The sequence below is a fragment of the Spermophilus citellus genome, assembly GCF_964194105.1.
Source record: "Spermophilus citellus genome assembly, chromosome: 9".
Taxonomy (NCBI): domain Eukaryota; kingdom Metazoa; phylum Chordata; class Mammalia; order Rodentia; family Sciuridae; genus Spermophilus; species Spermophilus citellus.
This window is the reverse complement of record NC_138191.1, coordinates 115939988-115965512: the sequence shown is the minus strand read 5'-3', so window position 1 is coordinate 115965512 and position 25525 is coordinate 115939988. Positions and strand designations below refer to the sequence as shown.

The 25525-nt window shown below is 39.4% G+C and overlaps 2 protein-coding genes across 6 annotated transcripts in view; one reads left to right on the top strand and one right to left on the bottom strand.

Moving 5' to 3' along the window:
• Window positions 1-5939, top strand: part of ZBTB8A (zinc finger and BTB domain containing 8A) — a 66062-nt gene extending 60123 nt beyond the window's left edge. Inside the window, exons 6-7 of one of the 2 annotated variants that reach the window (XM_081305115.1) lie at window positions 3857-3906; window positions 4434-5939. In XM_081305115.1, coding sequence (XP_081161241.1) covers window positions 3857-3880 — 24 coding nt within the window. In that variant the 3' untranslated portion in view covers window positions 3881-3906; window positions 4434-5939. Of the gene's footprint in view, window positions 1-3856 lie in introns of both variants that reach the window. The other variant, XM_081305114.1, reaches the window with a different exon arrangement.
• Window positions 1-25525, bottom strand: part of ZBTB8OS (zinc finger and BTB domain containing 8 opposite strand) — a 40665-nt gene that overhangs the window by 11161 nt on the left and 3979 nt on the right. Inside the window, exons 2-7 of one of the 4 annotated variants that reach the window (XM_081305130.1) lie at window positions 22613-22637; window positions 22220-22341; window positions 21591-21673; window positions 18618-18670; window positions 16647-16683; window positions 12670-13319 (exon numbers count right to left, since the gene is read on the bottom strand). In XM_081305130.1, the coding sequence (XP_081161256.1) occupies window positions 13233-13319; window positions 16647-16683; window positions 18618-18670; window positions 21591-21673; window positions 22220-22341; window positions 22613-22637 (407 nt within the window). In that variant the 3' untranslated portion in view covers window positions 12670-13232. Of the gene's footprint in view, window positions 1-12669; window positions 13320-16646; window positions 16684-18617; window positions 18671-21590; window positions 21674-22219; window positions 22342-22612; window positions 22638-25525 lie in introns of those variants that run through there. The other 3 variants (XM_081305129.1, XM_081305131.1, XM_081305132.1) reach the window with 3 other exon arrangements.

Here is a 25525-nt window from a genome sequence, read left to right as displayed (position 1 = left end):
TGAGATTTCTGGGATGTTTTGAAAAACTGCAGCACTTGTCTTGTTTTTAAACTACCATAAAGGGCTAGAGCTGAGGCAGCTGCCCCCATAGGCACCACATAAGCCCTCTGCTCAACACTCACAGCCAAGCCCATCCCTGCAGCTTCCTCAGCGGTGGGTTTACTACTCCTACTTTATGAGGAATGAGAAAGGCAGCTCAGAAGTCAATAAGGACAGGGAAGTCAAGATCAGAGTTGTTGGAGTTTGGATCTGGAATGTCCTCTAAACGTTTACATGTGGAAGGGTTGGTCCCTAGCTTGTGGCACTAATGAAAGGTGGTAGAAACTTTAGGAGGTAGGACCTAGTGGGAGGAACTAGGTCACCTTAAAAATTATGGTATAGCATACTCTGCCTGTTTTTGCTAGGTTTTTTTTGTTTGTTTGTTTTTGTTTTTGTTTTTGTTTTTGTGCTGGGCATTGAGCCTAGGGCCTTGTGCATACTAGGCAAGCACTCTATCAACTGAGCTGTATCCCCAGCTCCTCTGCCTCTCTTTGCTTCCTTGTTGCCATGAGGTGAGCAGCTTTGTTCCACCACATGCTTCCCACCATCATGTTCCGCCTCACTAGGCCCAGAAACAACTGAGCCAAATAACCACGAAATGAAAACTCCGAAATAGTGAGCCAAAATAAACCTTTCCTCCTTTAAGCTGATTTTCTCAGGCATTTTGTCACAGCAATGGAAAGCTGATTAGCAAAGTGGTATGTCATAGGGTGAGAAAAAATGTGGAGATATTTCTAATTAGGGTATTCATGTGAGAATAAGGTTCAGTTCCCATTCAAGCAATAAGCTTTGCAATGAGGGAAAATCTGTTCTCTAGGCTAAGACATGCATCCAAAATTAGCAGAAGAGTTTGATAAGAACCAATATAACCATTTTGGGCTGGGGATGTGGCTCAAGCGGTAGCGCGCTCGCCTGGCATGCGTGCGGCCCGGGTTCAATCCTCAGTACCACATACCAACAAAGATGTTGTGTCCGCCGAGAACTAAAAAATAAATATTAAAAATTCTCTCTCTCACTCTCTCTTTAAAAAAAAAAAGAACCAATATAACCATTTCAATAAGTAAACTAAAAATAATCAAAATGTTCATTGCTGTTGCTGGGTTGAGAAAGTTGACTCTAGCCAGGTATAGTGGCACCTGTAATCCCCATAACGCTAGAGGCTGAGGCAATAGGATTCCAAGTTTGAGGCCAGCCTCAACTATTTAGTGATACCCTGTTTCAATATAAAAAGGGATGGGGATATACCTCAGTGGTAGAGTGCCCTTGGGTTCAATTTACAGTACAGCAAAAAAAAAAAAAAAAAAAAGTAGGGCTGGGGATGTGGCTCCAGCGGTAGCGCGCTCGCCTGGCATGCGTGCGGCCCGGGTTCGATCCTCAGCACCACATACCAACAAAGATGTTGTGTCCCCCGAGAACTAAAAAAATAAAATAAATATTAAAAATTCTTTCTCTCTCTCTCCTCTCTCACTCTCTCTTTAAAAAGAAAAGTAGGGGCTGGGGATGTGGCTCAAGCGGTAGCGCGCTCGCCTCGAATGCGTGCGGCCTGGGTTCGACCCTCAGCACCACATACAAACAAAGATGTTGTGTCCGCCGAAAACTAAAAAATAAATATTAAAAAAAAAATTTCTAAAAAAAAAAAAAAAAAAAAAAGTAAATAAAGAATGCCAACTCCACATTAAAAGGCTGACATACACATTTTCCTTGTATTTAATATCTTCATTATATTTTAAAACAAATTAAATTCTGAAGTTTACATTAAAACACAATAAAATATAAATAAAAAAGAAATATAATTTGTATTGTATAATTACATTTGTTTGTCTTACAGTACTAGAGATTGAACTCAGGGGATACTAGTACTGAGTTACATCATTAGCCTTTTTATTATCATTTTTTTATTAAATTGTGCTGGTGGGCTGGGGTTGTGGATCAGTGGTAGAGCGCTTGCCTAGCATGTGTGAGGCACTGGGTTCACTTCTCAGCACCCATATAAATAAATAAAGTCCATTGACAACTAAAAAAATATTTTAAAAAAAACTGTACTGGTGATTGAACTCAGGGGCAGTTTACCACTGAGCTTCATCCCCAGCACTTTTTTTTTTTTTTTTTTAGAAAGTGAGAGAGGAGAGAGAGAGAGAGAGAATTTTTAATATTTATTTTTTAGTTCTCGGCGGACACAACATCTTTGTTGGTATGTGGTGCTGAGGATCGAACCCGGGCCGCACGCATGCCAGGCAAGCGCACTACCGCTTGAGCCACATCCCCAGCCCATCCCCAGCACTTTTTAATTTTTATTTTGAGACAGGGTCTTATTAAATTGCTGAAATTTGTAATTATTCTGCCTCAGCCTCCCAAGTTGCTGACAGTGGTCCACTTTAAGCTTTACTGCTCTAAAACTGATATGTAGTTGCTCATTCCTAATCTTCTCATCCCTGATCTTCTTCTCCCTGGTCTTCTCCTTCTTAACCTCTCTTCTCTAAGCTCAGGAGGATTTTTGGGAGTTTGGGGGTAACCAGGGATTGAACCCAGGGGTGCTTAACCATGGAGCCACTTCTCCAGCCCTTTAATTTTTTTTTTTTTTTTTTTTTTTTGAGACAGGGTCTCACCAAGTTGCTTAGGGTCTTGCTAAATTGGCTTTGAACTTGTAATCCTCTGGCTTCAGCCTCTTGAGCTGCTGGGATTACAGGCATGTACCATTGCACCTGGCTTGATTCACAGCTCTCTAAAGTCTCTGATGGGCAGAATCATAGCTTCTGGGACAGGAATCCCGTTTTTCCTTTTCTAGCAAAACAACAAAACTTCTTTTTCCTTTTCTAGCAAAACAACAAAACTTCTTTTTCCCTTTCTCAAAACCATGTCCTCATTATTGAATTGGGATTGGGGACAAGGACTGAGCTTTTGGTAACAAATTTAGCACCCCAGGTAGGATTTGACAGCAGCCCCTGCCCTGGCTTTCTTGAGCAGGTCTGGCACTCCAAGCAAACTCACTTTCATGTTGAGGATGCAAATTGGCTAGCCAACTTGTTGAGAATTACGGGACACGTGAGTTTGCCTCAGTTTGAACCAGAGAAGCTATTCCTATGAGTAGAGGGAGGAACTGAGGAACTATCCCAGCAGCTGTCAAAGCCCCTTTGGGGAAATCCCACCTTCTCCCCCTGTATGGTATAGGTTGCTCCATCTTGGTCCACTTTGAGAAAAAGGAAACTGAACACACCCTTGGCCATCTGTTAAGTCCCCACATGTGCACACCCAGACTCTTGATTCCATACATCTGGTATGTCTTTGTGGGAACATCTGTGGTACCACTGATGTAGGAACCATGGGTAAGCAGGATTCAAAAACAGAGAGGGCTGGGGATATAGCTCAGTTGGTAGAGTGCTTGCCTTGCATGCATACGGTCCTGGGTTTGATTTCCAGTAATATACACACCAAGAATTTTTTTTTTTTTTTTACTCTATTCTGGTCTATTCTAGGTTTGTTTGTTGGCCTTGCGTTTGGGAATTCCTTCTGGTTGTCTGCTTTTGTTTGCATATGTGACTGCTCATTTTAAGACATGGGCAGTGCTGTGCTGATCCTATAGGAAGTCTCCTGGGAAAGATCTTGGCTGTTCTGTTTAAAGGTCTAATGGCCATGGTTTAGGGTATCCCCTCTGGTCACCTGTTTCTTTTTTGTACAATCTTGCAGTTGGAGTTGGTCTGTGAGAGGTAAAGTGGAAGAAAGGGCCACCTATATGTATAAACCTATGAAAAAGAAAATGTTCTACTATAATTATCTGACCCTTGAACGGCTTTCTGAATTATACAATATTATCTTGCAGTTGGAGTTGGTCTGTCAGAGGTAAAGCAAGAAGAAATTCTGAATATGCAGGTTTGTATTAATTTAAAGGTTTCTATAACCTGGGTACAATGGCTCATGCCTGTAATCCCAACAGCTCAAGAGACTGAGGGAGGAGTATTGCAAGTTCAAAGCCAACCTCAGCAATTTAGCAAGGCCCTAAGCAACTGAGAACCTATGTCAAAATAAAATATAAAAAGGGCTGAGGATGTGACTCAGTGATTAAATGCCCGTAGGTTCAATCCTTGGTACCCACCGCACCTCCCCCCCCAACACACAAAAGGGTGTTGATCATGGTTTGGGGGTTTCCTTTCTGGTTGTCTCTGTGGTTTGTTGTTGTTGTTTGTTTTTTCCCTGTTACTGGTCCTTTAAGACATGGGCCATGCTACATTAATCTTACCTGTATTCTTTTGGGAAGGGAGCTTGGCTATATGGGCCACCTATACATATAAGCCTAAGAGGAAGATGTTTTCCTGTAATACAATGTGGCCTTTAAATGTTTTTTTCTGAATTATTATACAAGAAAGGGTTTTAAAAAGATTTAAATCCTTTCAACCCAGTACAGCACTGTTTCTCATCCTGGCCCAGGAAGCTGCAGAGCATCTTGTTGTGGAGCAGAGACACAAGCTCTGGGCTAAAGGGAAAAAATCCCAGGAAAGCTGCCTGGTTTGTAGAAAAATAGGCAAAGAAAACCTGGCCTGTGCCTGGCCTTCCAGTCCTTTTGCCCATGGGGTCGGGTGTGTGGAGGCTGCTGGCAGTACATCCCAGCACTGTTAGTGTATGACCTGAAGACAGGAATGGTCTCCCCTTTTTAAGATCTGACAGGACATCTAATCTGGCCAGGGAACACGTTATCACTGGGGAAGAACAATTCTTGCTGTACAGTATCCCATCAAATTAAATGCCGGCAGGATAAATTACTGAACCCAGAAAAGTAAATAAACAAATCCAGAAACTAAAGCAAATCTGTTTTGTTGGTTACCTCTGAAAAGGGATCTTCAAGGAAGCCTAAAGAAAAGGATAGAAAGGGCCTCCCCCACTGAATATCAATATGTCTAATGAAAGAAAAGGCCCCAAAGGAGCCCCTGGGTACAACCAGCAGTGAGGAACTCATTTAAAGTTGATAGCATTGTGATAATAAGGGAAACAGTTCAGGCTAAAAAATTTCCTGTACTCCACCCCCTGGAATGCAACCTGGGAGAAGAAAATATTAAGGCACAGTTTCTCGTGTATGTCAGATTATCCAACTCTCTCCAGGGATAAAGGTAACCTCTTGTCAATAAGTTATGTATAAAATTTTGTGTTACCCCTTTCACTGGAATGGGAAATCAAATGTATTTTTGAAATACATAAATGAATAAAATGGAAAACTTGGTTTGTTCAAAGGCTGACAATGTGGAACATGAAAACATTGTCATTTTTTTTCCCTACAAAATGGGTTAAGAACTCTTAGAATTTGACTGTATTTCAGATGAATGTTGTATTATGTTAACTGATATTCAGATACTCAGGAAATAATATTTGAGAACTTCGTAGAATAATATTTTTAAGAGGGGCAAAGATCAGATTCAGAAGTAAAATACTTTTTAAAGATTTGTTAAGAGGTCAGTCTCACCTCAGTTGAGGCTCTGCCTCTCATCCTTTTCCATATTAAGATGGCTCTGAGTGCTGAGGTTGTGGCTCAGCAGTAGAACATTCGCCTTGCATATGAGGCCCTGGGTTCAATCCTCAGCACCACATAAAATAAATAAAATAAAGGCATTGTGTCTAACTACAACTAAAAAAATAAATACTTTAAAAAAATAAATATTTTTTAAAAAGAGATGGCTCTGAGGTTGGCTAGAATTAAGCTTACTTAAAGTTGTGTTCAAGCCGGGCATGGTGGCACACACATGTAATCCCAGCAGCTCAGGAAAAGATAGGAGAATTGTGAGTTCAAAGCCAGCCTAGGCAACGGTGAGGCACTAAACAACTCAGTGAGGCCCTGTCTCTAAATTGGACTAGGAATGTGGCTCAGTGGTCAAGTACCATTGAGTTCAATCCCTAGTACCAAAAATAAAAATAAATTTGTGGGGCTGGGGATGTGGCTCAAGCGGTAGCGCGCTCGCCTGGCATGCGTGCGGCCCGGGTTCGATCCTCAGCACCACATACCAACAAAGATGTTGTGTCCGCCGAGAACTAAAAAATAAATATTAAAAATTCTCTCTCTCTCTCTCACTCTCTCTTTAAAAAAAAAAAATTGTGATCAAAAGATAGTTTTTTGCGGGCTGAGGCTATAGCTCAGTGGCAGAGATCTTGCCTTGCATGTGCGAGGCACTGGGTTCAAACCTCAGCACCACATAAAAATAAACAAATAAAATAAAGGCATGCTGTCTCTCTACATGGTCTCCCCTTTTTAAGACCAAAAAAAAAATTTAAAAAAAAGATAGTGTTTTTTTGCAGGGGGGTGACGATTAGTGTGATCTCAAACAGGATATATAATACAAAACACAAGTAAAAGGTTAATTGTAAAAAGTACTTAGGTTTGTAATAGAGGTTTTAAAAAAATTAACCTGCTCTAATTTAAGATAATAAATCATCACACACAGGACAGATAGAATATAATTCTGACTTCTAGGACTAATACTGACCCCAACTAAATGAAAAGGGTAACTGCAAAATTATAGATATTGCAGTTATAAACTGTTACTCCCACTTTAAGACTGGTGAAATTGGCTTGCTGAATGTTTAAAACCAAAAACTTGGAAATCAAAGTCAAGGAAGTAAAAGGGCCAAGGGCCCTTGCTCTCTAAGGTCAGCTAGGACCTAGAGAATGACTGGACCCTGCTAAGGGCCTGCAACTCTGGTGAGTCACCCAACCAGGGGGATCAAGAGGATACTAGAGAGCAGGAAGCCAGAGAACAGTGCACATAATACAAAGAGGAAGGTCACTGGACAGGGAAATGTCCCTGATACTTCAAAAGGAAGCCATGTATGGTCAGCAAGACCCTGACCAATCCTGACAGATGGCATGACTGGTAGAGGAAAGCTAAAGAAGCCAGGAGGTTTCTCACACATTCCCAAGATCAACCTCTGAGGATTCCCAGCTGACCCTAAGTACAGATAAGAACAAGGTCAATTTTGACCAACTTGGCCTTAAAACACCTGGCAGAAGAGTATGACCAAAGCATAGTCATACAAGAACATTTAAAACAAAAGATTTTTTTTAATGTAACTTAAGATGCCCTAACCCAAATTAAGTAAGTTTAGAGGCTATACAGGAAGGGTTCTTGTGTGCCTAATAATAATGATCACAAAGGATTCTAAAGTCACAAATTTGTCCTAAGTCAATTTGAGCCTGATCCCATAGACCTACACATTTTTCCTAACCTCCCACATAGATAACTTGATCTGTATGATTTTGAGTTACTATCTTTGTGTTTTCCAGAGACTGGCTGTAATATTAATTGCTTTTGTGATTGTTTAAAAAAAATTAATGCTTTGCTAAATTATTTTTGTCTTTGCATGATATCTACCCTATGTCTGCCTTGTCCAAACACCCACCAACTGCCACTATGTGTGATGTTGGATATACTTAACTGTCCATGCCCCACCTAACAGAGAACAAGAACTTTGGGTCACCTCCCCCAACTATGACCTTTCTCAGAAAGAAGCAGCTTCAGATGTCAACCACCATTTTCCCATGGAAACGGAAATGTAGAAATAAGACAGTAGGAAAATTTAATACTGGTCCACTTTATGCTTTGAATGTAGTACTTGTTCCTCTAAAACTAACATATTTGTTCTCTTCCTAATCTCAGAAAACAGGATTCCTCTAAATCATCTTTTTAAAAAAAGCTCATCTCTAGGGCTGGGGATGTGGCTCTAGCGGTAGTGTGCTCGCCTGGCATGCGTGCGGCCCAAGTTCGATCCTCAGCACCACATACAAAGATGTTGTGTCTGCCGATAACTAAAAAATATATATTAAAATTCTCTCTTAAAAAAAAAAAAAAGCTCATTTCTAACTCTAATGGGCAGAATCACAGTCTCTGGGACAGGAATCCCTTGTCTCTTGTTAGCAAAGCAACAAAACTTCTTCCTTTTTATCAAAACCTTGTCCTCATTATTGCATTGGCATTGAGGACAAGAACTGTCAACAAAATTATAGGTGTGTGTCACCAGGCCTGGCAGGTTTTTTATTTTTGGCATTGCTAGGGGTAGGGATCAAACTCAGGGCCTCTGAGCATGCTAGGCAAATGCTCTAACACTCAGTAACACAGTCCTATGTGACATTTAACTACAAAAACAAAAACAAAACCAACTAGGGAGGATAAAGAACTGGTATAAAAGGATCCATAAATTCAGATACCTTTTGCACTCAAGGAGTTTAGGACATGTCATCTCAAAATATGCCCAACAGGTATGCTGATTATTTGAAGCTAAAAAGTCACTGGAAGAATTGTGATTTTCTCCTGCCTTTTCCTACACAGAATTTAAAGATTTCAGTAGGAAGGGATGTCCTTCACCAGCAATACCAAAAAACAATATTTATCTCTCCTTCTCTCATACATGCTTCCATATATAGTTCTTAATAACATATATAGAATGTACCCTCCTAGTCCAGACCTCCAAGGTCAAAACCTCCAAATGCAAGGGCCCAAGCTAATTAATCTGACTTTGACTTACAATTTTGATTTTTCTTTGTAGAACAGTGTATTTGTTTCATCTGTTCTTGAGATCTAAAAACTGAGCTACACACTCAAAAAGGAGAAAGTTTATTGACTTTCAAAGACAATCCACTCTAAATTCATAACAGTAATCTTTTGATTTCCATCTGAGGCAAACAGCTGCACCCTGATACACAAAGACATGTGAAAGAATAAAATTAGGGGCTGGGAGGTGTAGCTCAGTGGGAAAGAATTTGGTCTAGCCTGAGACCCTGCATTCAATTCCCAAGAATGCAAAAAGAAAGAAAGAAAAAGAACTGATGGTGTTCCTCAGTAGTAGGGCATTTGTCAGCCATGTCTAAGGCCTCGAGATCCATCCCCAGTATTTAAAAAAAAAAAAAAAAAAAAAAAAAAAAAAAAAGATCAAAGAAAGAATAATGCAATCTCAAAAGAAAAAGAGATAACACAATCTTATGGACAGGCAAGACCACTGGAGCTACAAAACCCATGTTATAGGAACTAAAGGCAACTGTCTTTGTCTTGAAAATTGTCATTACAAAAAAATGTACTTCTGAATGCTATTTAAAGCCCACCTACTACCTCAGAATGCCTGCAGGAACTGGGCAGGGGATAGGACAGGACATTAGAAAGGAGATTGTCCTGTCCCCTACCCCCAACAACAGAAAGGGAAAAAAAAGTATAGTTTGTTTTAAGCACTAAGTAGGAAAATATATGTCTTCCTAAATTCTTTTCCTTGATAAAGACTTACAGTATTTCCCATTTCATTTTGATTTTTACTGGGCTTTACCCATGTTAAGCTGGGATTCTTCCAACTGAGCTATTTTTTATATTTATATTTCAGTCTGAGTTGCCCAGGCTGGCCTTGAACTAGCTACCCTCCTCCCTCACATTCCCAAACAGGTGAAATTATAAGTGTGTGCCACTGTGCCTTTTTTTTTTTTTCCCCTTCTGGTATAGGGAATTGAACCCAGGAGCGCTTAACCACTGAGCTACATCCTGGGTCTGATTTATATATTTTTTTGAGACAGGGTCTTACTGAGCTTCTTAGGGCTTTAAACTTGTGATCCTCCCAACTTGGCCTCCTGAGCCATTATAGATATGCACCATCGCACCTGTCCTGACTTGTTCTTTTTTTTTTTTTTTAAAGAGAGAGTGAGAGAAGGGGGGGGAGAGAGAGAGAAAATTTTTTTAATATTTATTTTTTAGTTATCGGTGGACACAACATCTTTGTTTGTATGTGGTGCTGAGGATGGAACCCGGGCCACACGCATGCCAGGCGAGCGCGCTACGGCTTGAGCCACATCCTCAGCCCCTGACTTGTTCTTAATGAATTTTGTTACATAGCACTAGTGAGAGAGATGGCTAACTCAACTTTTTTTCTAGGCAAGACTACATCCCACCTGGTTTTACCACAGTCACGCTCCTGAGTTTTTCTTATTCTGAATTTGATTTTCATTGCCTTCAAATATCATTGATCATTGTCTCAAGCCTCAATCAGGTGATATTATGAAAAGGGGTCCACAGTAAAAAGGGGCCCATCTCAGTCTGAAAAACTGCTGTAAGAAAAGGAGTCTTCTTTTTCCTGCTTTGAGAGTTACACTTCAGACTGAGAAAATATGCCTGAGTACAAAGAAGGTTAAGAAATAATACCCATCCGGGTGAGGTGATGCATATCTGTAATCCCAGCGGTTTAGGAGGCTGAGGCAGGAGAATTATGAGTTCAAAGACAGCCTTAGCAATGATGAGGGGCTAAGCAACTCAGTGAGACCCCTTATCTAAATAAAATACAAAATAGGGCTGAGGATGTGGCTCAGTGGTAAAGTGACCCTGAGTTTAACCCCCAATACCAAAAACAAACAAACAAACAAACAAACACACACTACCCTAGTGATCCTGTTATACATTCATTTGAAGAGCTGCTTTTCAAATCTCTGACTCTTGGCCTCATCTTCATGAGCCCTATTTTGTTATACATCCAGAGGAAAAAATACAAGGCTTAGAGAACATTTAGAAAGCACATAGATAATCCCTTCCTTTGAGTTCAAGTTCAGCACCCTATATTGACATTTGGCACCACCAGGTGGCAATCTTATGGTATGAGAGAATACCACAGAAACTATAAAGTTGTAAATCAACTTGTTGCAAATAATCTACTTTAAAAAGTTCAGATAAGGGCTGGAGCTATAGCTCAGTGGCACAGCGCTTTGCCTCAAATGTGTGAAGCACAGGGTTCGATCCTCAGCACCACATAAAAATAAACTATTAGATAAAGGTACCGTGTCCATCTACGACTAAAAAAAAAAAAAAGTTTAGATAAGAGCCCAGAGTGGTGGCAAACTCTTATAATACCAGCATCTCTGGAGGCTGAGCCAGGAGGATCACAAATTTGAGGCTAGCCTTGGCAACTTACTGAGACCCTATCTCAAAATAAAGAATAAAAAAGGGCTGCTGGGTGTGGTGGCAGACGCCTGTAATCCCAGAGGCTCTAGAGGCTGAGACAGGAGGATCAAAAGTCCAAAAGCCAGCTTCAGCAATGGCAAGGCACTAAGCAACTCAGTGAGACCTTGTCTCTAAGTAAAATACAAAACAGGGCTGGAGATGTGGCTCAGTGGTCAAGTACCCCTGAGTTCAATCCCTGGTACCAAAAAAGAAAAAAAAAAGAAAAAAGAAAAGGGCATAGCTCAATGTCCCTCAATCCCCAGTACCATAAAGAAGAAGAAGAAGAAAAAAAAATCAGAGAAGAGCTGGGGACATAGTTCAGAGTTAGAGTGTTTGTATAACATTCCAGAGGCCCTGGATTTGATCTTTTTTTTTTCTTTTTCAAAGCCAAGGACCAAACTCAGGTCCCTGTGCATGCTAGGCAATCACTTTGCCATTGAGTTAAATCTTTAAACTCCAGATAACTTTAAAGTTGTTTCCCCAGTCTCCTGTCCCTTATGAACTTTTTACAGCAAAGAGCCAAGCAAGGTGGCATATACCTGTCATCCCAATCACTAGAGTTGGCAGAGCTACTGAAGCAGGAGGATCACAAGTTCAAAGCCAGCCTCAGCAAATTAGTGAAGCACAAAGCAACTTAGAGGGGCTGGGGATGTGGCTCAAGCGGTAGCGCGCTCGCCTGGCATGCGTGCGGCCCGGGTTCGATCCTCAGCACCACATACCAACAAAGATGTTGTGTCCGCTGAGAACTAAAAAAATAAATAAATATTAAAAATTAAAAAAAAAAAAAAAAAAAAAAAAGCAACTTAGAGACCATGTCTCAAAATAAAAAATAAAAAGGAAAAGGGCTTGGGGCCTGGGGTTGTGGCTCAGTGGTAGAGTGCTCACCTAGCAAGTGTGAGGCACTGGGTTAGATCCTCAGCACCACATTAAAAAAAAAATTAAAAAATTTAAAAATAAATAAATAAAGATATTGTGTCCACCTACAACTAAAAAATAAATATATAAAAGGGGGGGGCTGGGGGTGTGACTCAGTGGTTAAGCACCCCTGTTCAATCCCCAGTACCCCAAATAAACAAATAAATAATAAAAAGTGTAAGCTGGGCATGGTGGGATAATACTAAAATCCCCAGTACACCACCCCTGCAAAAAAAAAAAAAAAAGACAAGCAAGATATACCATCAGATTCTTCTTTTTTTTTTTTTTGGTACTGGGGATTTTAAACAGGGGCACTTTACCACTGAGCCACATCCTCAGCCCTTTGTATTTTTTACTTTGAGACAGGGTCTTGCTAAGTTGCTTAGGGTCTCCCTAAGTTGCTGAGGCTGGCCTCAAATTTGCAATTCTCAGGTTCTCGAGTTGCTGAAATTACAGGTGTGTGTCAATGCACCCAGCTACTATCAGGTTCTTCTTATGAGAAAATAGATAAGTGCCATCCATTATCTCTGCTTAATAAAAATTAAGAGTACAACAGGAAAAAATCAGGACTCTGGGGGCTGGGGATGTGGCTCAAGCGGTAGCGTGCTCGCCTGGCATGTGTGCGGCCCGGGTTCGATCCTCAGTACCACATACCAACAAAGATGTTGTGTCCGCCGAGAACTAAAAAATAAATATTAAAAATTCTCTCTCTCTCCTCTCTCACTCTCTCTTAAAAAAAAAAAAAAAGAAAAAAGAAAAAAATCAGGACTCCGTCTATAGAAATCTTCTGGTCAGTTCTTTTCTAAAACCAACTAGAATACAGGGTAACTGTCCCATAGCAATGTAAGACATGATATGCCTTAGGTACATACGTACAGAATATGTGTCTTAACAAATTTAGACGAAAAGCACAATTCTAGTTATAGAAATGTTATTTTCTCAAATTATTCTTTTTTCCAAATTAGATTCCATCCCAACTGCTACTTATACCAGTGATTCTTTCTGGGACCAAGCTGGATGACTCTCATTCCATTAGAAGAATCTGGGGTACTTGCTGACATAACAGGGAATTAACAAACAGAACATAAATGCCCTCAAGCACTGAAGAATTCTTTAAAGTTTGAATATGTAGGGAACACAGACCAAGGGTATGCTCTGATTTTCCCATTTCTGAAAGTCACACTTTAAGTTAAAACTTTCTGATGTATCAATGTCCATTCATCAAGATACCATAGAGATCAAATCACTGATCTTCTCAAAAGGAGGATTTCTGAAAAAACAAAGGTCTTCATAGGAGTATGTCCGTCCTTCCTTTTCTTTCTTTCATTTTTTTGCATCTTAAATGTCAACTATCACAAAAACTTCTGGCTTCTCTTCATTATAGACCTGCATTGCTGAATATGTTATTGCTTTGACTTCTGTTCCCTGAAGATGGGGTTAGAGAAAAAATAGGAAAAAAAGAATCAGAATTATTAACTTCAGCAACAACTGTCAGAAAGTCAAAAATTTAATACTATTCTGAAAAATTTAAAACCCACATAAAACAACTAGTTATCAAATTAAGACAATATTATATACTGATCCAATAAAAAGGAGAGGGAAAATGTACACAGCTGAAGGAGTACTGACCTGGAGTTAGGAGATGGAACTCCACTCCAGGTTGTGATTCCACTTGGGCAAGGAAGGTGCCTGACCTGTCTGGACATCCATTTTTTCACTTAAACATGGGTTTAATCAAAGAACACAAGCTTTTCCACTCTTTAGCTAGGATTTCTCCTAGTCCCTAACTACCCCTCCCCCATTCTCCAACTTGTGCCCTAGAATGTCAATGTATTGTCTTCTCCTCAGCTGCCAATATTCACTTTACCTTTGTACTTCTCTTCAAGTCTAGCTGGAAAGTGAGATACAGCTTTTCAGGTGAAAATTCTCCACATGATTCTGATACATGATACTCCCCTCACCTTGCCCCAGTTTAGAACCACAAGATTAGATATTCTCTCAAGTTCCTTCCAGCTCTAAAAAGAATCTATAATGGTTCTGTGTATCACAAAATGTACTTTGACTTCCGTCATTTGCTAGCTTAACAGCACATAATAAATTCAAAGATTTCATAGGGTATGAGTGGCATTACTTTTGCATTTTCTCTTCTGCCATAAGTACCTGGAGAAATCACCACCTACATCAAATTTCATTTTCTATCATAAGGCAGCACATACCAGGCTGACTAGTAATACCCTCTATGTATATCTGCAAATCTCAAACAGGCATTCAGTACTGACCACTTATTGCTAAGTTCCCTTTGTCCCCTTCACTCAGAAAATTACTTCACATCTTCTCCAGCATTCATTCTCTTCTTCTTCTTCTTTTTTTTTTTTTTTGTATTGATGATTTAATGCAGGGGCACTTAGCTACTGAGCAACATTCCCCAGCCCTTTTTAAAAATTTTGTATTTTTGGCGGGGGTGGGGGGTGGTATCAGTCATTGAACTCAGGGGCACTCCACCACTGAGCCACATCCCCAGCTCATTTTTGTACTTTATTTAGACACAGAGTCTCATTGAGTTGTTTAGTGCCTTGCTTTTGCTGAGGTTGAGGCTGGCTTTGAACTCATGATCCTTCTGTTTCAGCCTCCAAGCCACTGGGATTACAGGCATATTCTAATAACTTTAGAGAACAAAACTACCATGCTAGAACATATTATCGCCCCATTCGTGGCAGTATTCCCCTTCTAAAAGGGGCCCCAAGGGATATGTGATGGTTGGCCCCTCTTAGGTCTCCTTAAAATGTCATGCTATGTCCTGAATATACAAGTTTACTTTGGAAAAATCCAGTGTGATGTTTCTATTATTATAAATACATTTTCAATTCACTGCCCTTCTCTACTGGATTCTCTCTCTCCCTCTTTTTTTTTTCCCCCGAACTGGGAATTGAACCCCAGGGGTGCTTTACCACTGAGCTACCCTAACCATTTTTATTTTTTAATTTTAGAACAGGTCCCTATAATTGCCTAGGCTGGCCTCAAACTTGTGATCCTCCTGCCTCAACCTCCCAAGTTACTGAGATTGTTGTTGTGCACCATTGCACCTGCTTGGTTTCTCTTCTTTTTATGCTTCTCTTTCCTTTCAACCTTGTTGAAACAGCTACTATAACACAAGTTCCTCATCAGAATTCATTTCATCATACAGCAGTTGAAAAAATGATACCATGATTACTGGAAGCAACCAGGATTTTCCAGTCATCTGGAACTAATTTAGGCTTTCTTGGCCTAAACACAAGGGTCAGCAAACTACAGCCCATTGGTCAAATGTGGCCTGCCATGTATTTTTGTATAATCTCACAAAATAACAACGGTTTTAAATCTCTAAGTTAAAGCCAGTCACAGTGGTGCACGCCTGTAATCCCAGACACTTTTAAGGCTGAGACAGAAGGATCCAGAGTTGTGGGCCAGCCTCAGCAACTTAGTAAGGCCCTACGCAACTTAGAGACCCTGTCTCAAAATAAAAATCAAAAGGGCTGAGGAATCTGGACCTGGTGGTGCATACCTATAATCCCAGTGACTCAGGAGGCTGAGGTAGGAGGATTATAAATTCAAAGCCAGCCTAGTCAACTTAGTTAGCAAAGCCTTAAGAAACACAGTGAAAACTTATCTCTAAAATACAAAAAAGGGCTGGGGATGTGGGTCAGTGGTTAAGCACTCCTAGGTTCAATCCCTAGTACCTCAGCAAAAAAAAAAAAAAAAAAAAAAAAAAAAAAAAAAAAAATCATGACATTAGAAAGTGATATGAAATTTAAATTTAAATTTCTATAAGTAGGGGCTGGGGATGTGGCTCAAGCGGTAGCGCGCTCGCCTGGCATGCGTGCGGCCCGGGTTCGAGCCTCAGCACCACATACCAACAAAGATGTTGTGTCCGCCGAGAACTAAGAAAAAATAAATAAATGTTAAAATTCTCTCTCTCTGTCCCCCTCTCTCTCACTCTCTCTTTAAAAAATAAATAAACAAATAAATAAATTTCTATAAGTAAAGTTTTAATGCAACACAGATACACTAATTTATGTATCTTCTTGATTTCTTCAGTGCTATAACAGAAGAGTTCAGTGGTTGCTCTTCCATTGCTCTTGGCCTACAAATCCTTTTTTTTTTTGGTAATTTTGAATGAAGGGGCACTCAACCACTGAGCCACATCCTCAGACCTATTTTGTATTTTATTTAACGACAGGGTCTCACTGAGTTGCTTAGCGCCTCGCCATTGCTGAGGCTGGCTTTCAACTCTCTCGATCCTCCTGTCTTAGCCTCCTGAGCCAGGGGGATTACAGGTGTGCACCACCATGCCCAGTTTGGCCTACAAATCTTAATACATTTACAGAAAAAAAATTCCCAATTCCTGTTCCCAGAGGTTTAACTATTACAGAGTAAGTGTATACAGGTTGGAAAATATAAGAGGTAGAAAGCACTTTAAGAACAATCTAGTCCTATACCTTCATTGCAGAAGAAACTACTGCTCAAAAAGGCAAATGAACTTTTAAGTCCCACAACATTCTGTAACAAACCTGGCCCGAGCCCAAAGCTTAATCCTAACACTTATCTAATCAGATGTGTAAAATCACAGTGCTTTAACATATCCAGAGGTCAGAAAGTTTAAGAAAACCTTATCACATCAGAACAATTATTAGAATTAGTTGAAGATTATTGTCACGTTTACAGATTTTATGATAAGGAAGCATGAAGTTTTCAATGGTAGACTTTAAAACATACCTGAGGGTGCTTGGACAATGAAAATTCTTCTCCCCACCTTGAGAAGTAAAATTAAAACATGATTAAGATTTCCAAAGTTTTACATTTGTTCTCTTTACATATTTTAAAATAAGCCTTATAAACATGGTTCAGATAGTAGAGATCCAAAAGAAGAGGGAAGGGGTAGGGAAGCTAAACAGATTTCACTTTGATTTGCCAGCAAATACAGGTGTGGAAGGACTTGTTGCTCTCAAGCTTGAAAGCTGCCCATCCCCAAAAAGCCCCAGTATAGTGCGCTTATAGGTAGATTCTCAATAAATACTGACTAGTGAATATTTTATAATAGGGTGCCATGTTGAAAATTTCCACTGCACTTAGAGCTATAGAACCAATTAAATAATATCTTTCACGGAGAAAGCAGGTCTGAGTACCACAAACACAAAATACTTGATTCTGCAATATAGTCTGAGCTTGATTTGCATTTTATAACTTTTCCCAAAATATCTACAGTCTGTATACAGAAAGCCCTAGAAAGATACTCTCCTAGAACTTGAGAGAATTTTCTTATCTACCTTTGACACTAATGAGGCTAAATATCACAACATGGTACAGCAGAAACAAGCAAATCTTGAAATTCTATTCATCTACTTCCTAGCTAAATAATTTTGAACCAGTTTTTTTTTTAAGAGGATACCATAAATATATACAAATACTCACCATTACATTTCTACTAGACTATCTACTAGAACATGTCTAGGTTACTACTTTTTCTACTACGAATAATATATATCTTTCACACATGATGTTGAGAAAACATCATAACAGTAAAGGTAATTTTTTTTCTTTTTTTTTTCTTTTTTTAAAGAGAGAGTGAGAGAGGAGAGAGTTAGAGAGGAGAGAGAGAGAGAATTTTTAATATTTATTTTTTAGTTCTCGGCGGACACAACATCTTTGTTGGTACGTGGTGCTGAGGATCGAACCCGGGCCGCACGCATGCCAGGCGAGCGCACTACAGCTTGAGCCACATCCCCAGCCCCTGTAAAGGTAATTTTAACATAATGTTAAGAGTTAAATGAAAATTTGCCTGCCAGGCTCAGTGGCACACACCTATAATCTCAGAGACTCAAGAGGCTGAGGCAGGAGGATTGCAAGTTCGAGACCAGCCTAACAACTTAGTGAGAAGCTGTCTCAAAATAAAAAATAAAAAGGGCTGGGTATGTAGCTCTGTGGTAAAAGGCCTCTGGGTTCAATCCCCAGTACCACCCCCCCCAAAAAAAGTCAATTAGCCTAATGTATGCAATATTCCACCATTTCATATGTACATATGCTTATGTGTGAGCAATAAAATGTGTTGTAGGGATAAAAGAAAAAGGAGAAGATAATACAAGACCTCATTTTATAAAAAGAAACTAATAAGATTCAATATGAAATGGTAATGTTAAACTATATATAGATAATCTAAAAGATATAATTAAGTGACTAAAGAAACAAGTCCAGTTAAAGTCACCTAATCGACTGTTTACAAACTCTGGAAGGAAAATAAAAGAAGAAAAGTATAATTTGTATAGAAGAAACTGATTTGAGTGGGTCTAGAAGTTATGAGCTATGTCAAAAGATGTGTCAGTGTTTCTCATCCACCAAGTTGGGGGTTTAAGCAGTGACATTTAGCAATTTTATTCATATATACATATATATGTATGTATAAACAAGCTATACACACACTCACACTTTTTCCCCCCTTAATCAACAAATTTGGAATCAAGCTTAATAAACAGAATTAACTTTATTCTGACAAACTTGTGATCCTCCAAAGTTCAGATGAGGTTCTTACTCCTTGGTATCTCTCTCACAATCTCAATATGCAACATCCTGCCCAGTCTAAGTGGTCCCCTAACTTAACATTTCTATTTGTCTTTCTGCCCACTGAGTACAATGAAGAATATAACCAACATCCTTCATGATCTGCTACTTTTAGAAAAGTTTAAAACTTACCCAATTGACCGTAATTTAAAATTTCTTTGATCAATATTAAGTACTTTCACTTCCTAAAGAAAAGAGAGATTTAAATTAAAAAAAAAGTTTATACTAAACTATCTACTAAAACATGTCTAGGTTACTACTTTTTCTAGAAAATAATGGCAAACAACTTCTCTGAAGCAAAGAAAATTAAAACAGAACAAACTAAATGCATTTCAAGGAAATAAGGTTTTTCTTAACATATTCAAGGGCAATATTCTTTTTTTTTTTTTTCCTCCTGGTAATGAGGACTGAACTTAAGAGCACTTACCCAGCCCTATTTTGTATTTTATTTAGTGATAGGGTCTCACCGAGTTACTTAGCACCTCATTGTTGCTGAGGCTGGCTTTGAACTCGAGATGCTCCTGACTCAGCCTCCCAAGCCACTGGGATTATAGCCATATGCCACCGCCCTGGCACAAGGATGATATTCTTTTTTTTAATATTTATTTTTTAGTTGTAGTGGAACACAATACCTTCATTTTATTTATTTATTTTTATGTGGTGCTGAGGATCAAACCCAGGGCCTCACACATGCTAGGTGAGCGCTCTATTTTTTGCTGAGTCATAACCCCAGTACAAGGGTGAGGCACTGGGTTTGATCCTCAGCACCACATAAAAATAAATAAAACTACAACAACAACAACAACAAAAAGACATTTAAAAAATGATTCAAGGGGTTAAGGTATAGCTCAGTAGTAGAGTATGCACTTAGTAACTGCGAGGCCCTGAATTCAATCCCCGGCACGGCATCAAAAAAAAAAAGAAGAGTAAAGAAGAGTCAAAAGAACATCTCTGTAAGAGGGGCTGGGGATGTGGCTCAAGCGGTAGCGCGCTCGCCTGGCATGCGATCCTCAGCACCACATACAAACAAAGATGTTGTGTCCGCCAATAACTAAAAAATAAATATTAAAATTAAAAAAAAATCTCTGTAAGATACATGGTAGAGAAGGAGGATAAGATTTCAGTCACTCTCAACCTTTTTTATTTCCCCTTTTCCTTTTCTCAGTCTATTTTTATGATACTTTTGGCACTTGAATTCTGTAGAAAGAGTGGCTCAGTTGGTAGAATATGGATGGAGACTTTAAAGAAGATAATGGAGGAATTAAGGAAGCAGGGAGGGCCATGTAATAATAAGTAACAATGATTTGGAGAGGTGTTCCTTCTAAAGGCTGACTGCTGCAAGCAATCTCCATATGGCTTTTCTTTTTTTTACATTAAGAAAAACTAAAAGCAGCAATTGTTGAACTTAGACCAAAGTATCAGAGCTGCTAAACTTCAAATGGAACAAAAGGAACATATGTATAGACATAAACACAGCTCAAACTTGGGAGACACAGAATACAGATGAAGACTTTAGGTTTAAGCTTATCATACAATCCTATTAATGACAAGTACATGATCAGAGATTTAAATACATTCGGGAACAGTGCCACATGCCTGTAATCCCAGAGACTTGATAGGCTAAGGCAGGAAGAATGCAAATTTGAGGCCTGCCTCACCAATTCAGGAAGACCCTATCTCAAAGTAAAATGTGAAAAAGACTGGATATGTAGCTAAATGATAAAGCACTGCAGGGTTCAATCCCCAGTATTAAAGAGAGAAAGAACATGAGAACAAAATGTATGTTCCAAAGCAAACTGAGGTAAACAAAGAAGTGTCTATAATTTATATAAATCAATTTTTTTTTTTTTGTGGTGCTGGGGATCAAGCCCAGGACCTTATGCATGCAAGACAAGCACTCTACCAACTGAGCTATATCCTCAGCCCCACTCTTAAAAAAAAAAAAAAAATATTTTTTAGTTATAGGTGAACATAATGTCTTTATTTTACTTTATGTGGTACTGAGAATTGAACCCAGTGCCTCATCCATGCTAGGCAAGTGCTCTATCTCTGAGCCACAACCCCAGCACCCCCAGCCCAATACTTTTTTTTTTTTTAAACATTTAATCTTGGGGCTGGGGATGTGGCTCAAGCGGTAGCGCGCTCGCCTGGCATGCGTGCGGCCCGGGTTCGATCCTCAGCACCACATACCAACAAAGATGTTGTGTCCGCCGAGAACTAAAAAATAAATACTAAAATTCTCTCTCTCTCTCTCTCTTTTTTTTTTTTTTTAATATTTATTTATTTTTTCTTAGTTCTCGGCGGACACAACATCTTTGTTGGTATGTGGTGCTGAGGATCGAACCCGGGCCGCACGCATGCCAGGCGAGCGCGCTACCGCTTGAGCCACATCCCCAGCCCCTCTCTCTCTCTCTTAACTAAAAAAAGAATAAATTTTTTTTTCCGGTGGACACAACATCTTTGTTTATATGTGGTGCTGAGGATCGAACCCGGGCCACACGCATGCCAGGCGAGAGCGCTACCGCTTGAGCCACATCCCCAGCCCCCAATACTTTTTAATATCTATATGGATTAGTTTTGCATCACAGGTTTTCTTTTTTTTTTTTTTTTGGTGGGCTTTTTTTTTTTTTTTGGTGGGGGAGGGGGCTACTGGGGATTAAACCTAGGGCTACTTTACCACTGAGTTACATCTCCAGTCCTTTTTTATTATAAAACGGTCTCACTAAGTTGTTGAGGTTGGCTTTGAACTTGAGATCCTCCTGCCTCAGTGTCCTGAGCATCTGGGATTATAGGAATGCACCACCCCTGTTAATTTTATTGGCACTGGGATTGAACCCAACAGTGCTTTACTACTGAGCTATATCCCCAGCCCTTTCTATTTTTTAAAATTTTGAGACAGGATCTCATTAAGTTGCTGAGGCTGGTAACCATCTTGTGATACTCCTGCCTCAGCCTCCCAAGTAACTGGGGTTACAGGCATGTGCTACCATGCCTGGCACATGCTCTATTTTAAATCAATTGTTCAATTTAAAATATGAACTAAGAAACCATTTGATCAATTAAAAAAAAAAAAAAACAAGAAAGAAAAAGAAAAACCCTGCTTACCCGGGGTATGAAGAATTCATCAGCACTGAACTTATAAAGCCACTCATCCAAAAAGTGAAACAGAAGAGATTGTAAGTCATCTCCTACACAGGATCAAAAAGGACCATAATAGTATGAGTTTAATAATTCTGGAATCTAAAATCTTGTTCCAATTTAAAAGTGTAATGAATTTCTTAGGTTAGCTGAAAGAGGAAATTTGAGCTCATAATTATTTTATTGTTTAGGGTTTTTATGGAGGGGGCGGGTACTAGGGATTGAACCCAGGGGCACGTAATCACCAAGTCACATCCCCAGCCCTTTTTTAATATTTAGAGACAGGGTTTCACTAAATTGCTTAGGGCCTCACTAAGTTGCTAGGGCAGGCTTTGAACTTTCAATCCTCCTGCCCCTCAGTCTCTTAGGTCCCTGGGATTACTTGCATGCGCCACCATGCTCAGCAGTTTATTCTTTTTTTTTTTTTTTTTTGGAACTGGGAGTTGAACCCAGGGCTTTGCAAATGCAAGGCAGACATTTTGCCAATGAGCTACATCCCAGCCCAATTTGTTATTCTTATTGTGAAAATACACTCAGATTATGTAAAACACTGCATATCTATATAACAATTTTTTCCCTGTGAATGTGTTAGTTACCTTGGGTTTCTACTTCTATTGTTTGGAGGGGCTCCACAGTCCCAGTATCTGTCATGTAACCAAACATGGCCATTGCACACTGCTCAAATGCTTCCTCCAGAGTATCTCCCCATGCATGTAACCTAAAGAAATACATTCATGCTCTCTGTGTAATATATTTCACTGCACCAAAAAATAAAAAATAAAAAACCTCAATAGCAAAGTCAAATAAAATCAGCTTGACAAGTACAAAACTAATGACCTCAATAATGGCATCCTGAGTGCTTTTAAATCACCATTTTTATGTTACGAATAAACAGAGTAGAAAAATAAGATAGGAACACACAGATTAAAATATTCAGCCTTCATATTTTGATACATGATTTCAAAAGAACAAACTCCTGCTATACTCACTGGACATCTGCTGTATGATCCAAATCTGAGGGAAAAAGGTAAAAACATTTAAAAGTTACTAATCTTGACCCTAAAACCATAAGAAAAAAACTAGAGCTCATTATTATTAATTATTAAGAACATTACCCTTTGAAGAACAAGAAAACTGAGGAAGCCCAGAGCTTTTTCTATCTACTCAACAAAGTTAAGTGCTTTTTTGAGGGGAGAGTATTGGGAATTGAACTCAGGGGCACTTGACCACTACTCAGCAATAAAAATCATCAACTACTGATAACAGGCATTAATATGAATCTAAAAACACTGTTAAGTAAGAACTGCAAACTCTCAGCACTTTAAGAACTTCATATGAACCCCTGCACTTGACCAAACTCTAGCATGGCTGCTTTTAGCAGCCTAAGTTATCATCCCTGCGAGAAAAAAAGCTTAACAGGCAGATTTTTCTGTTCATTCTAGCTAAAACCTGACATAGGCCCCCAACCTTCCCTTCTTAGAGCAAGTACTAAAAAGGGCTTACAATTATAAATATATATCTCTCACAACTTAAAAGTATCTTTTTCAAGGACCTTAGAGACATTCCTTTGAAATGTAATCTCCTGGTAGGGCTCTGTCCCCCAGGTTCTGTGGGAGGATAGATTCAAAAATTCCGTAACTGTTAGCTAGCAGATATAGCTGGTAATCTAAGTCCACTTGGAAGGCTGAGACAGGAAGATTATAAATTTGAGGAATGCAAAATCCTGCCAAAAAAACTTTTTTTTTTTAAACTTTTTAAAAAAGGGCTGGGGATGTAGCTCAGTGTAGAGTGCTTGCCTAGTGTGTGTGAGGCTGGGGTTCAACTCCCCCCACCCTACCCCCCCAAAAAAAAAAGAAAAAAATTAAGCTATGGGGTAGAAACCACAATGTGAACAAGGCATAGTGGTGTGTACCTGTAGTCCAACTACCTTGTAATCCCCGCTATTCAAGGCCCTGAAGCAAAATAATTGCAAGTTTGAAACCAGCCCGGGCAACTTAATGTGACCTAGTCTCAACTTTTTTAAAAATTAAGAGGGCTAGGGATGTAACTTACTGATAGAGTGTCCCTGTGGTCAATCTCCATTAGAAGTGGGGAAAATATGTATTTGCCTCAAGGTAAGGGATTAAAAAAAGCAGGATAGAACTTTCTAGGGTGATGAAATTAGTTTGATTGGAGTGCTGGTTACACAGAGGTCTGTGTTTAGCAAAACTCATTGACTTTACATTTTAAGGTCTAAGCACTTTACTCCATTGTGATATTAAATTATACTTCAATTTTTAAAAAATCAGTTTACAAGCCAGGCATGGTGGTGCATGCCTATAATCCCAGCAGTTCAGGAGGTTGAGGCAGGAGGATCCTGAGTTCAAAGCCAGCCTCAGCAAAAGTGAGGTGCTAAGCAACTCAGTGAGACCCTGTCTCTAAGTAAAACACAAAACAGGGCTGGGGATGTGGCTCAGTGGTCAAGGGCCCCCGAGTTCAATCCCAGGTACAAAAAAAAAAAAAAAAAAAAAAACAATCAGTTTACAAAGACAATGACATTGCTGGGTGAAATGGAACATGCCTGTAATCCCAGCAACATGAAAGGCTGAGGCAACACTGTTTTGCATATTTTTCCAAATACTTTTATTTTTTTATTTTGTTTATTTATTTATGGTATTTAACCCAAGGTTAAATACCAGCTTTACCACTGAGCCACATCCCCGTCCTTTTGATTTTGAAACAGGGTCTCACTAAATTGTTTAGGGCCTCATTAAATGCAATTCTCCTGCCTCAGCCACCATAGTCACTGGGAACATAGGTATGCACCACCACCTCCAGTTCAAATATTTTTAATGTGTTGTGGTATGTTCATTTAGTTTGAATGCATGAATATAACCCAGCCTTGATTTGAGGATGTAACTCAATGATGAGTGCTTGCCTAGCATGGGAGACCCTGCTTTGGGTTCTACCCCTAGCACCACAGATATGCAAAAGAAAAAGAATTTTTGTTTGTAGTGCTGGGGATAGAACCCAGAGCCTCCCTGGGGCAAGCACTCCATCACTGAGCTATGTACCCCAGCCCCAGAGGAGATTTTAATAGTTTTTTCAAACAAGAATGAACAGTCTTTTAAATTTTATACCAAAATGGAAAATGTGGTCGTTTTTTAAATATTAGTTCAATGTAGAATCTGAGGCTATATATACAAAGAACTGAAACTTTGAAAAGTTCTCTGTATGAAAATACTCTGTAGCATTAAAATCCATTGATCTGTTGTACATTCACAATGGGTCTTATCCATATCCGATGGCGTAATATCAAGCATTAGTAATTTAGAAAATACTAGTTCATTGTTACACAGATAACATTGACGTATTTAACTACATAGGACATTGCTTTGTTTTTTGGATAGTGTTGCAGATCAAATCCCAGGCATTGTACATGCCAGGAAAGCCCTCTACTGCTATGCCACATCCCCAACCATATAGAGAACTTAAAAAAAAAACCTTTTTATTATTAATTCATTTATTTATTTTTGGTAAGGGGGATCGAACCCAGGGGCTCTTTACCGCTCAGCTACATCTCCAGTCCTTTTGCTCTTTTTATTTGATACAGGGTTTCAGGAAGTCAGCAAGGCTGGCTTCAAACTTGCTGAGGCTGGCCTTGAACCTGTAATCCTCCTGCCTCAGCCTCCAGAAAAGTTTCTAAGTACTGGGAAGCTCATGGGGATAGACACAAGTTTTCTAAGATTTTTTTTTTTTTTTAAGAGAGAGTGAGAGAGGAGAGAGAGAGAGAGAAGAGAATTTTTAATATTTTTATTTTTAGTTCTCGGCGGACACAACATCTTTGTTGGTATGTGGTGCTGAGGATCGAACCCGGGCCGCACGCATGCCGGGCGAGCGCACTACCGCTTGAGCCACATCCC